At 47.1% G+C, this 13,555-nt stretch overlaps 1 protein-coding gene across 1 annotated transcript in view; it reads left to right on the forward strand.

Moving 5' to 3' along the window:
• The window catches only part of COL28A1 (collagen type XXVIII alpha 1 chain), a 689,953-nt gene that overhangs the window by 232,845 nt on the left and 443,553 nt on the right, over nt 1-13,555 (forward strand). The window contains exon 14 of the mRNA XM_086941924.1: nt 6,333-6,401. Coding sequence (XP_086798050.1) covers nt 6,333-6,401 — 69 coding nt within the window. The remainder of the gene's footprint in view (nt 1-6,332; nt 6,402-13,555) is intronic.

The raw sequence follows: 13,555 nt of genomic DNA on the forward strand, positions 1-13,555 counted from the left end.
AAACATACCCATCATAGCAGAAAGCCTCTTCGAACCACTACCAAGTACATCAATTCCATCAAAATGGTAGCGGAAGTGACATTACTCACCCTTTCAACCGGAACAGGCATGTTCCAAACTTTGACCTTCAGGACCGTTGTAGTCTGAGGGAAAGGCAGAGTGTGGCAATCAGCAAGAGTAAACAAAGATGCAAGAATCAAAAATTTGCTAGCATTCGCGACAAGAATTTTCAATTCTATTAAGGACACGGAGGCGAGGATTATGCTTCTCAAACTTTACTGCATCAACACAGCAGCCAATGAAAATATATTATTTTCTCAAGTAAACAATAAAATACTACATTTCCCATGAACACCATGGTATAGGCACGCCCCCACAGTCCATAAGAACCCTTTGCGTGCACATCACTTCCTCTTTCTTTGAGGCGATAAGTCCATAACGAACCAAACAATCAGTCCATAACGTGAACCAAACAAATCCTCCAACGTGGAAGAAGAACTTCAGATTGTCATCTCGACTCTAGACGTCTGTCAGTCCGACTTTTTCTCAGCTCCTGAAATAAAGGAAATAACACCACCGTAAACACTGAAAAATTGGGTGGGTAAGCGTTTGATATACAATATATTACGCCGGGTGGGATAATCCTCGCCTCCGTGTCCTTAATAGAATTGAAAATTCTTGTCGCGAATGCTAGCAAATTTTTGATTCTATTACAGGACCGGAGGCTTCAGATTATGCTTGGTTTAACGCTGAGTAAACACAACAGAAGTAATGTCACCCACCGGCTTATAATAAAAGGTTTTAAATGTCGATTCAGACGACCAATCTGCACAACGCATGATATCTTGAATACTGGAACCTAAACCATATGATTTGGACGCCATAGCGCCTCTCACAGAATGAGCACCAAAAAGTTGCGTATCTACACCAGCCTCTTTCATCACATCACGAAGCCATCTCGCTATTGTGGCTGCCACCACCGGCTTAAAGGGTTTTTTAACAGCAATTAACAATTGATTACAACCCTGCGGCCGCAAGGCCTTAGTACATTCCTCGTAACATTTTAAGCATTGAACCACACATAATTTTTCATTTGCAGGAAAAGCATTGTATGAAATATGTCTCGATAAAGTTTTTGTGCGACCTGTAATATGAAAAGAAACCCCTTCCGGGGAAAACACTCTACCTGTAACGTCGAGCGCTCTTACATCAGAAGTCCGCCTGCAAGATGATAAGCACAGCAACATAGCTAGCTTTGCAGACAATTGCTTTCTAGAAAGAAGATTATTGACCGGCCATTTGTTGAATAAATCCAGAACCAATGATACATCCCATAACCCAGCATACTTGGGTTTGGGCGGGTTGGCTACCCTGACGCCCTTTAGGAGTTTGCATACCATTGGGTGCATACCTACCGGTTTCCTGTCAATCTGCTTATGACCTGCCGAAATCGCTGAACGGAAGTTGTTCACCGACCTGTACGCCAGGCCGACCCCCGCCTTTTCGGTTAGAAAGTTCACAACGTGGGACAACTCTGCCCCCACGGGATCCAGGTGTCGTCCCAAGCACCAATCCACCCAGCCTTTCCAGGCCGAGGAATAACGCTTCCTGGTGGAAGGTGCCCATGCCTGCTTGCTGAGCTCGGCAGCCTGTCCCGAAATGCCTGACAACTGCCACTGTTGCCTGAAAGCCTCCATGCCATCAGCGACATCCTGCCCTCTACTAGTAACGGGTGTTGTTCCTGTTGAGGGCCCTGCAATAACCAACTCGAGTCCGGGAGCATCCTCGGACTGTCGCAGCTCCACTGAAGGAGCTTGGGAAACCACGCTTGTGACGTCCACCACGGCGTCACCATGACAATCTCCGCTCTCTGTTTGATCACTTGCGTCATCACCCTGGGGATCAATAAGAACGGGGGAAAGGCATATTGGGTCCCCCGAGACCAGTCCTGAAGAAAGGCATCCGTCGCCGCTGCCAATGGATCCGGTCTCCAGCTGAAGAACCGGGGAATCTGAAAAGTCAGCCTGGATGCAAACAGGTCCGTCTGAAACGGTCCCCACGTCTCCGGCAGCCAATGGAAGACACGAGGGAAAAGCTTCCAATCGCTGTAATCCCTCAAGTGCCTGGAATTCCAGTCCGCTACCTGATTGGCCTGGCCCGGAATATATTCCGCTATCACCGATATTTGATTCTGTAGACAATAGTGCCAAAAATCCTTGGCTATCTGAACAAGCATGGATGACCTCGTGCCGCCCAACTTGTTGATATACCTCACCGCCGACACATTGTCCAGTCGGAGGAGGATGCAACAGGAAGTCTGCTTCGGGGATAACGTGCGAATCGCGAACGACCCCGCCAGCAGTTCCAAACAGTTGATGTGCATCTCGAGCTGACCATCTGCCGCCTGTAGAAACCTCTCCACAGCGCGCGTCCCAGCCCCACCGGCTGGTGTCGGACTCGATTACTACCTCTGGCTGGGATCCAAAGATCGCCCTGCCGTTCCATGCGTCTACGTGACTGAGCCACCACTGTAGTTCTGTCCGTACCTCTTCCGACAGAGGGACCGAATCGGTATAAGAAAGGCCTCTTTGTAGGTGTTGGATCTTGAGTCGTTGGAGTGCTCTGTAGTGCAACGGCCCCGGAAATATGGCCTGAATGGACGATGCCAGTATACCCACAACTCTGGCCAACGTCCTGAGGGTCACCACTTCTCCGTCTAGCAACTTCCTTATTTCCTGTTTCAAGTCCCGCAATTTTGCCTGAGGCAGACGTAGTTGCGAGGTCTGGGAATCGATCATGAATCCCAAGAAGTCTATCATTTGTGTCGGAGACATCACTGATTTCTTCAGATTGATCACAAACCCTAAACTTTGCAGCAAGGCTGTAGTCATGGTCAGATGTCGAGAAAGACTGACTTGGTCTTGCGCCATGATCAAGATGTCGTCTAGGTATATAATCAGTCTTATTCCCCGTTCCCTGAGGAATGCTACCACCGGCTTCATCACCTTGGTAAAGCACCATGGAGCCGAGGAAAGACCGAAGGGAAGAGCCGAGTATTCGTAACACTGGTTCTCCCACATGAATTGTAGAAACCTGCGATGAGGTGGAAAAATCGGTATAGATAGATATGCATCCTTGAGGTCTAGGCGTATGAACCAATCCCCTTCCTGCAGCAAGTCTGCCAGGAGGTGAATACCCTCCATCTTGAAATGGTTGTACGTCAAGTATTGGTTGAACTCCCTGAGGTTTAGCACCAACCTGTTGCCGCCCCCTTTTTTCTGGACAAGGAAGACGTTGCTGAGGAAAGTACGGGGACCCTGTCTGCAACGAGAGATCGCCCCTTTCTTCAGCAAATCTTCCACCTCCTCGCTTATAAAACTGCGCTCTTGTAGGGAAAAATGGAGAGGTGGAGGGGGAAACGCCTGTGCTGGGCTGGAGTAGAACTCTAGGCGAAACCCCTGAACCGTCTGTAGCACCCACGCATCCTGCGTCAAAGTCCGCCACTGCGCCATGCTGGGTGCGCCCCCCCAATGGAAGAAGGGAAACATCTGTGGCACTCACCGGTATTCTGGTGTGATTTGAAGCTGGCTCTATTGTTTCCCGACTGGAAACGTCCTCGGTTGAATTTCCTCTTGGACGGGTAGAAGGTGCCACCACGGGTGGAGTCCCACTCCCCACGTCCGCGGCCAAAGTCACCACGCTGGGGGCCTTGCTGGTATCCTCGGCCTGACGAGCGACCCCCGCCTCGTCCGGCCCTGGTGAAAACCCCTTGTGTAAGGGCTCTCTTTATTCCACTTTGTGCTTTGTCCAGGGCAGTAAAAGTACCGACGTACTTTGTGACGTCCTTTACAAACCTATCTCCAAAAAGGAATCCTCCGGCCAGAGGTCCCGGCTCCACATCTGCCAGCTCCGTCAAATTGCTGTCCATCCAGAGCAATAGAGATTTGCGCCTCTCCGAGGAGATTGCGCAGTTGGCGTTACCAATCAGGCAAATGGCGCGCTGAGCCCAGCCCGCCAGGATATCCGGGTTCACTGTCCCTTGACCTTCTTTGGCCTTCAAGGCCATCTCCAAGATTTTAGCCAGGGGCCCCACTACGTCTAACATTTTGTCTTGGCAGCCCCGCCAAGCCCTGTCTAATCCCCTTTTGGGGTCCTTGGAGAATTTCCTCAAGAAGGTAACCATACTTGCGTCAATCTCGGGAGTGTCTGCCACTCCGTCCGGGAGCTCAGGGCGTGGACATTCTGACCGCAAGCGGTTTCGAACTTCCCTACCAAAGCCCTTCCGTAGGTTTTCGTGCAAATACTCAGAGACCGCCGGTGGCGGGATCCAATCCGAAGATCGGGGGTGGACTATCTCTGAAGGGTCAAAATTAAATGTCCTGATCCTGTCCTCAGCCGGCTTAGGATCAACTCTGGCTTTCTTCGGGGGAGGAGGGAGTTCCTCCGATGTATCAGTATCGGTCCCTGTGTCCGTGTTAGTAGTGGTAGTGTCAGTGTCCACAGGGATAGGGCGTTTAGCCTTGGCCTTGCCACCCATATACTGGGAACTATATGACTCTTTCGGCGGCAGAGAAGCCAATGATTGAGCGTGCGGCCATTGAATTGCGTCTGCTGAGTCCGCTGCGGAAGAAGTGGCTGCCTGCTTCTTCTTCTTCTTATCCCCATAACCGTGACGTTTAGCAAAACCTTCCAGTTGCTTTCGAATGGGTCGTAGTGCCTCCGCCAGTGCCTGCTGCACAGTCTGTGGGACTTTCGTCTCCATAGCTTTATTTACTGAAGTCTGGACCGAGGCATCCAATGCTTCGACAATATTGTCTTCAAGGACAGCCTCCTGCTGACCATCCATAATTTCCTCCCCATCATTGTATTCCTCATCAGGATATTTCCCCCAACCTTCCATGGTGAAGGTACACAATCTGCAAAGCAGTCCAAGAAATAACACTGGGTGTATAGGGGGTAGTGGGGGGGGTCAGCCCAAGCACACAGAATAATGAGGCAACGTTTCCCAAACCCCCTCAGCAATGCTGTAATCAAAAAGGATCAAAGATCCTGGCCCTGAAATACCTAGAGCGTGTGCGCACTCTGGGCTGAATATTTTACTACCAGTCGATCTATTGAGGCTGGCGGTCACACAGGGTATCCTACCGGAATGAAGAGAGCGCGAAAATGCGCTCTCCGAATGCCGAGGAGTCGGAGCGAGGCGCGCCGCCCAAACGCTACCAAAAACCTACTAAAATATAGCCCAAATTGGCAGCGTTTGGGCGCGCGCGTCGACCGAGAGCCACCCGGCCTGAGCGTCAGGGCCGACTAGGGAAGCCTCTGCGCGCCTCTAAGGCTGCCGGTACCGGGCTCCGTGGACAACGCGGTGGACCCCTGCCGGTCAAGGACCGTAGCAAATCGGCGCTCCTTAGGCGCGATGTCAAGCGGGCAGAGCCCGATCGGCGGCCAGGAAAAGTGGTTCTGTCAGGAAAAACGAGCTAAGTGCTATAGCGCTCGCATGCGCCAACAGGTAAACACTAGAAACAACAGCATAAAACACATGAAACGGAGCGTTTGGCTCCAAGTAAATAAACGCCCTGAACGGGACAATCAGCAATATATAAACCCCACAGGTAAGAACCCAAACACAAACAGAGTGAGGGGACCCCAGGGGAGGTGCACTTAACTCTGGCTTGAGCAGCAAAGAAAGAGGAAGTGATGTGCACGCAAGGGGTTCTTATGGACTGTGGGGGCGTGCCTATACCATGGTGTTCATGGGAAATGTAGTATTTTATTGTTTACTTGAGAAAATAATATATTTTCATTGGCTGCTGTGTTGATGCAGTAAAGTTTGAGAAGCATAATCTGAAGCCTCCGGTCCTGTAATAGAATCCTCTTTACTTTCTGTTTCTGCCTTGATTGCCCCTGCGCCAGGGGTGGCAATGGCAGTCCCAGGGATGAATAATCACAAGGCAGTGGTAGCAACTAACCTCGAGTGACCCAAGATTGAAGTCCATCTTTGCTTCTTTGATTTTAACTACGTTGTGTTCACTAAACAATTGCAGGAGCTGGGCTAAGGTGTAACACGCCTTATCAGTAAATGCCTTTAAAGTATTGTTGATATTACAGTACTGGAAATTATTAAAACATGTTAAATGTTATCACATGGTAACACCAGGACCGTCTAGACTATTTTTGGGAAAATAATCGATGTTTCACTTTAAATAGGCAACAGGAAATCTTCGCTTACGTTTGCTAAAATATCTGCATACACATTTTATATGTAAAATGTTGTAGAATACTCATTCAGTGTAATCTCTTTTCATTACATTTTGATAACATATTCTGTTTAGGGGCTTCCTGGTCCCGATGGATTGCCAGGTGAGAGAGGCTTGCCAGGAGAAGGAATTCAAGGACAGAAGGTACAGTTTAACAATCATGATATTTTATTAAAATAGAAAATAATATTATTTGTGGGGTCAGTGTGAAAGTGGATCGATTTCTTTGAATACCTGTGGAACAATTGTTATATATGCGCAAGGCACTGAGATTGCTGGTCGATGGATTTGGTTAAACAACAATCTTTGCTCACACCCAGCTCTTCAGGTCGCTCGTTATCAGGCACCACCAAGCAGCCTTTCACTGAGAACACATATTCTATAAGCTGGTGAACAGACCGGGCTCATGGTTTGATGAGCACTCTGAAGCAGCTGCCTGCACATTAAATAGAATTGCTAGTATCAGGACACAATTGACTTTTGTACTCAGTACTGCTCTACAGTGGTGGGTAATGTCTTGAATTTCACCAGATTTATAATCTCCCTAATTTTAAACTCTGTTATGTTTGATAAAGAGAGAAACTTTAACGCTTTGCATGGTATGCCCCTGACCTTCTGCCCATTATTTTGACTGATTTTGAATACTGTACAAATATTTTCCAGCATTATAAAAGTATTTTCCAATACTTGCAAATTGTTTTCTAAAGCTATGAACTGCTTTTCCATTACTATACGTCTGTTAACATCTGAGTAAAACTATTATCTCCAAGGAAAGTCATAGAGTGCACTTCACATTATTGTCCCATAAAGAACCGAAATAGAAAGAAAAGAACATTATTGTCAAACAACTGGAGGAGAAAAGCTTATTCTTCATTATACAATGTGGCCACATACAAAGACAATCTTTTCAAATTAAAGTCAGCCATTGACATAGAATAGGTCAGGGGGCAAACTTATTTCCATTCGGACTTTCCACTTTCCAACGCACAGAAGAAATGCAGCATTTTCGGGTTTACTTGTCAATACTATTTTATTGTAAAGTGGAACAAGATCACAGCAGACCAGCTCGCCACCTCCCTGAGCCAGCACCCTCCTGCCAGCTCAGCGAACCCCAGCCAGGCCGCCGACAACCTCACGAAGTGGATCAGCAAATGCGCGGACGAACTCGCCCCACTGAGGACCCCGCCTAGCAGACCCGGCAGCAAGAAGGCTCCATGGTTCACCGACGAACTCAAGAGCTCCAAGAAGAACTGCCGAGCCCTCGAGAAAGCCTGGAGAAGGGAACCGACACCGGACAACAGGACCTCCTTCAAACTTGCCACCCGGAAACACCACCAGCTGATCCGCGCCGCCAAGAAAACAGCATTCAAGGACCGGTTGGACAACAACGCACACAACTGCAAGGAACTCTTCAACATCGTGAAAGAGCTTTCCAACCCCAGCGCAGGAAACAACGACATCACCCCATCGCAAGACCTCTGCAACTCCCTCGCTTCATACTTCCACAACAAGATCGCGGACATACACAACAGCTTCTACAACCAACCAACGCACACCATGACCGAACAACCACCCCCCACCACCACCCTCCACGCCTGGACCCCGATCAGCACCGAAGACACCATCCGCACGATGAACTCCATCCACTCCGGATCACCGACCGACCCCTGCCCTCACCACGTCTTCAACAAGGCCGACGCTGTCATCGCACCCCACCTGCGTGACATCATCAACACATCCTTCGACACCACCATCTTCCCTGAGAGCTGGAAACACGCCGAACTCAGCGCTCTACTCAAGAAACCAACAGCGGACCCCACCGGCCTCAAGAACTACCGCCCCATCTCGCTCCTCCCGTTTCCAGCCAAAGTCATCGAGAAGACCGTCAACAAGCAGATGGCCGCCTTCCTCGAGACGAACGGATCCCTCGACCCCTCACAGTCCGGCTTCCGAGCCAATCACAGCACCGAGACCGCCCTCATCGCCGCCACCGATGACATCCGAGCCCTGATGGACAATGGAGAAACAGCGGCCCTCATCCTCCTAGACCTCTCCGCGGCATTCGACACGGTCTGCCACCGCACCCTAGTACGGCGCCTCAGCAACATCGGAATCCAGGACAAGGCGCTGGAATGGATCATCTCCTTCCTCGACGGAAGAACACAGAGAGTCCGCCTACCACCGTACAAGTCAGAGGCCTCCGAAGTCATCTGCGGCGTCCCTCAAGGATCATCTCTGAGCCTCACCCTCTTCAACGTCTACATGAGCCCCCTCGCGGCCATCGTACGCAAACACAACCTCAGCATAATCTCCTACGCCGACGACACCCAGCTGATCCTCTCCCTGACCAACGACCCCACCGCCGCCAGAGCCAACCTGCACGAAGGAATGAAAGAGGTAGCCGAGTGGATGACGACCAGCCGCCTGAAACTGAACTCGGACAAGACGGAGGTCCTCATCCTGGGCCCCTCACCCTCCGCCTGGGACGACTCCTCGTGGCCTCCCGCCCTGGGCACCGCACCCAAACCGACAGACCATGCACGCAACCTGGGCTTCATCCTGGACTCCTCCCTCTCCATGACCAGGCAAGTCAACAACGTCTCCTCGGCGTGCTTCAACATCCTACGCATGCTACGGAAGATCTTCTGGTGGATCCCCACCGAGACCAGGAAGACCGTCACCCAGGCCCTCGTCACCAGCCGACTGGACTACGGCAACGCCCTCTACGCCGGTACCACCGCCAAGCTCCAGAAGAGACTCCAGCGGATCCAGAACGCCTCAGCCAGACTCATCCTCGACATCCCACGAACCAGCCACATCTCCGGACATCTGAGAGACCTTCACTGGCTCCCAGTCAACAAAAGAATCACCTTCCGCCTCCTCACCCATGCACACAAAGCCCTACACGACCAAGGCCCGAGCTACCTCAACAGCCGAGTCAACTTCTACGCTCCCAAACGCCACCTCCGATCAGCCAACCACGCCCTCGCCGCCGTCCCCCGCATCCGAAGAGCGACTACAGGAGGAAGGTCCTTCTCCTACCTGGCCGCCAAGACCTGGAACTCCCTCCCTCCCGACCTGCGCCTGACCCAAGACCACCTCTCCTTCAGGAAGAAGCTGAAGACCTGGCTGTTCGAGCAGTAGCGGCACCCCCCCCCCCCCCCCCCCCCCCAGCGCCTTGAGACCCTACGGGTATGTAGCGCGCTTTATAAGTGTCATTGATTGATTGATTGAATAAATGCACCATAACTGAAGTTCCATTTTAAATATGGACCAAGTGATAAGCGCCAGGGTGCATAATGAGCTCCACAGGTATCTCAATGTTTTTTTTTAATTATTCCCTCTTCAATTCCAGGACTTTAGTAATCACATAAAACCTTTTTGTTGCGTTATTTCTGAGTCCAATGTTACACCTAGAAATGATTAAAAGAATGACAAAAAGGTAGAAAATAAAGGACAAAAAAAAATCTTAGCCATCGGAATTATTCTATGAAATACACACAATGTAATTTGTTGTGATTTAGGTCTAATTGTGCCTAGTGCTTAATAGATACTTTTCACGATTCAGATATGAAATTCATAAATTGTTCTCATTCTGCCATCATTGAGATTTAGCTTTAGTGTGCTGAGTAAAACATTTTTTTTTTAAAGAAAAACAAAAAGGAAAACACTAGCTTGATAACTGCAAGCTGGTGAAATTTCATTTTGTCTAATTTGTACATTTCAAAATTGAAAAAAACACTTTCCTTGAAGATTTCAAGGAAATTCAACAAAAATATCAACAAGAGACAGTACAATAAAGGGTAGAAAAAGTGACACAAGAAAACAGATAAGGAGAGAAAGGAATAATATAATGGAGAAGGGAAAGGATTGACACTGATCTGGGTTCTGGGTAGACACGCACCACTTCTGCCTGGTTGAATGGAGCAGTTGGGGTTCCTTAGTCGGCCGACGTGAGAGTTGGTGTATGGCGGCCATTTTTCATCTTGAGACAGCTAGAGCGGGCATTTTGAGACTGCGCTCTCTAGCTTCCCGACTCTCCCACAATCACTTAAACAAGGTCACTGCAAAAACGGACCAACTGACCAACGGAAGCCCGTTTGCGCCGGGAAACGTCCTTAACCACGATGTTTAAACAACTACTTACCGGTGCGGGGAATGAGATTTTGATACCCTTTTTGATCACTCAGATTCTAATCTCATTCATCAATTTGGATCGGTTATTTTCTGTCATTGAGTAAAAGACAAACCCCGCATAGGTTAGATAAACCCCATAAACTGACGCAAATCTGAAGGACCACTTACGACTGTCGAAGTTTTAAAAGTTTAATATAAAATCAAGAAAAGTTGCATATACAATCCTCTCAGGATAAGATTCAATAAGTATACAGGAACTAGAAGGAACATAAATTCCCTAAAGAACCTCAGTCTACAAAAGAGTACAATTAAAGTCAATTCAAGAATCAGCAGATTAAAAGCATCGACACAATGTGGTCCCGTTGCGTCATCTACAAAAAGAATAAACAAGTTAATTCTGTCCCTACTCTGTACTATGTGACTTCCCTTACTTCGCAAGTTCCTTACCTAAAAAGGTGTCAGCAGTTTGACTTCCAAAGAAGTTCACACTCTCTTAACCCTTAATGGTAACCTATGTCGAGAAGCAGTACCCTCTCTGCCTACCCATCCGCTCTCTAAGGGTCCTCGGCCTACTGCTCTCTTGCGCTCTGATCTCTCTCAGCGCTCGCTCCTCAGACCATCTGCTCTGAGCTCCTGCTAACTTGCTATCAGGCCATCTGTGCTATCTTCTCCCCGGGGTGCTGTCCCTAAATACACAATCACAGTATGGGTGGAACGCCTCTTCGACGCCCACCACGTACTTTCCCCATGATGTCATTCTTTGCTCTTTCCATGGCTTCATCTCTTCGCGTCGTCCGTTAAGTTGACCCTTCTCCTTAGACGCCATCTTCGTCTTCTTGCTGGTGACTTCATTCGACATTTCATTTGACACTTTCGGAGCAAAAGTCTATCACCTCAGCAGAACTCTACTCTTTACGACTGTATTCGTAACCTTAGTTGGTCCTGTGAACGGTCATTTCTAAACAAGACTCGAATTCCAAGCGTCTCTTATCACGTTTAGGCCATAAACTTCGTCCAGCATTGTCACCTTAAATCTAGCAAGACCTTTGACTCTTGTCTCGCACATTCAGATCAAGGCTATTCACGACTCCTGTGAGCCCACTAAATTACATACAGCGGACTACACTCCTGCGAACTCTTGGTCAGTTAGGTTAAAATCACATATGACTAAACCTTTTCTAACATTCCTACAAAAGCTTTCTACACAGTATAACCTTTAACACACATTTATATATAATCGAATTTAGCAAATCGTTTGCTTATAAGTGAATACATTCTACATATAACGCAACATTTATTCTCGTGCTTACATCGTGCTATACATTCTCTACACATTTCGTTACTTTTGCGTTTCGCCGTTTTCTCTGTTTCATGATTACACACGTCTATTTAGTTTTGCACGTTCTACTATTCTTAAGCATTACTATACATTTCTATATTAGCCCACTATGTATACGGGCCTTCCTAATTCTAATGCATATTAGAGTAAATACAGAATACATTTCCTATTACTTCGATTACATCGGCTAACTTATACACTACAAGTGTTAACTTCACGTTATAAATTCTACGTTTATGCGATATGCTTGTGAATATGGTTCAGATATACGTTTTATTCAAATTGCGCTCTCTCAGTTCCCCCCTTTGATGACTTCTAGGAGTCATCACTAAATGCAATTTGAATAAGTTACAAGATTCCCCCTTTTTATCGTTTCGAGAGCTCTTAAACTTTTGTACTGTTGATCTTGTAAAACAGCTAATCTCCTTTCTTGCTCTCTGATGGATTTTTGTAACCGGTTCGACCTACACCATTTGTACAATTTCACTAACCCTAACAATGTGATTATGCAAATCAATACTATTAATACAGGTTTTAATATATACCACACAACGCTTTTACCAAGGTTGGCAAACCAACTTCCAACCTTTCCTACTCCATGACCTACTTTCTCCCAAACATTTGTTTTTGATAAATCTTCGATTTCTTTATGTATCTGTGTAATGTTTTGTATGACTTTCTCAAGTGGTTTTGAATTATCTGGAATGTAAGTACAACATTCTTGGACCTTCAAAGCCTTGCAGACTCCGCCCTCTTTTGCTAGCAGTACATCTAAAGCAAGTCGGTTCTGAAGAACCATTGCCCTAATCGACTGCATCTCTCCTTCTACTAGCATTAATGACCTTGCAGTACTTGCAGATAATCTATCTACAACTGTAGCTAGTCTCCTGATCTTAACATCGTTAAGTATTAAACCTAACATAGGAAACATCGCTCCAAATATGTCTCCAACTACTTCAGCATCTCCTATTTCCCTTTTCGTTCTTGTCGAAGCCTTTCCTTCTATGATCGCTAAATCCTTTGCATGATATATTTTGGGGAAGACAATTGCCAAGTAACACGAACCATACCAATTGTCAGGCAGTTTTACATAGGCATTTCTTCCACATACAAAATATACATTAGGAATCACTTGCATCCCTTTCATAAAATCTTTCGTATAGTACTCTAATCTAAAAGCATGTTCGCAATTTACTTCACCTACAAATACACTCTCATAATATGTCTTGCTTCGAGTTAAACATAACTTTCCTTTCTGCGTTCTATCCAAAGCTATTGGACCATTGCTACCCTTCTTTTTGTGTGCTTTTTCTTCTTCGGTCCAATCAGTTTTCCATTGTCCTGACATTTTTAGAATCTTCTGCCTTCTGTATCGGTCATCTAATTGTCCTATGAACTTTTTCTCTACCTCTGACACTTTGCAAGTCAGATTATTTCTGCGTGCATATGAAGTATCTAGTGTATCCCAAAGAAGAAAGAACTTGGCTAATCGATCTTCCTTTTTATAATAGTCCCACTTATTCATTTGTTTATAATTCGGGACTTCAGGCAGTACCGAATCATAATTTGAAAAGTAGTACTCAAATCCTTCTCTACCATAAAATATACTGAGCAATAAACTACATGTTATCCCATAAGTCAGTGGGAGATGATGATATCTGATGCCTTCGTCTACGGAAGCCGGCAGTTGCATACATACATAGCATTCTTTGGCCTCCATGGCATCGATATACTCATACAATAACTTGGCATATGCATTTGACCTAAAATTTCCCTGTGACTCGTCTACGTGTAACCTACGAGCTTCATTTGCCAGTAACGT

The sequence above is a fragment of the Lissotriton vulgaris genome, chromosome 10 (genome assembly GCF_964263255.1).
Source record: "Lissotriton vulgaris chromosome 10, aLisVul1.2, whole genome shotgun sequence".
NCBI lineage: Eukaryota > Metazoa > Chordata > Amphibia > Caudata > Salamandridae > Lissotriton > Lissotriton vulgaris.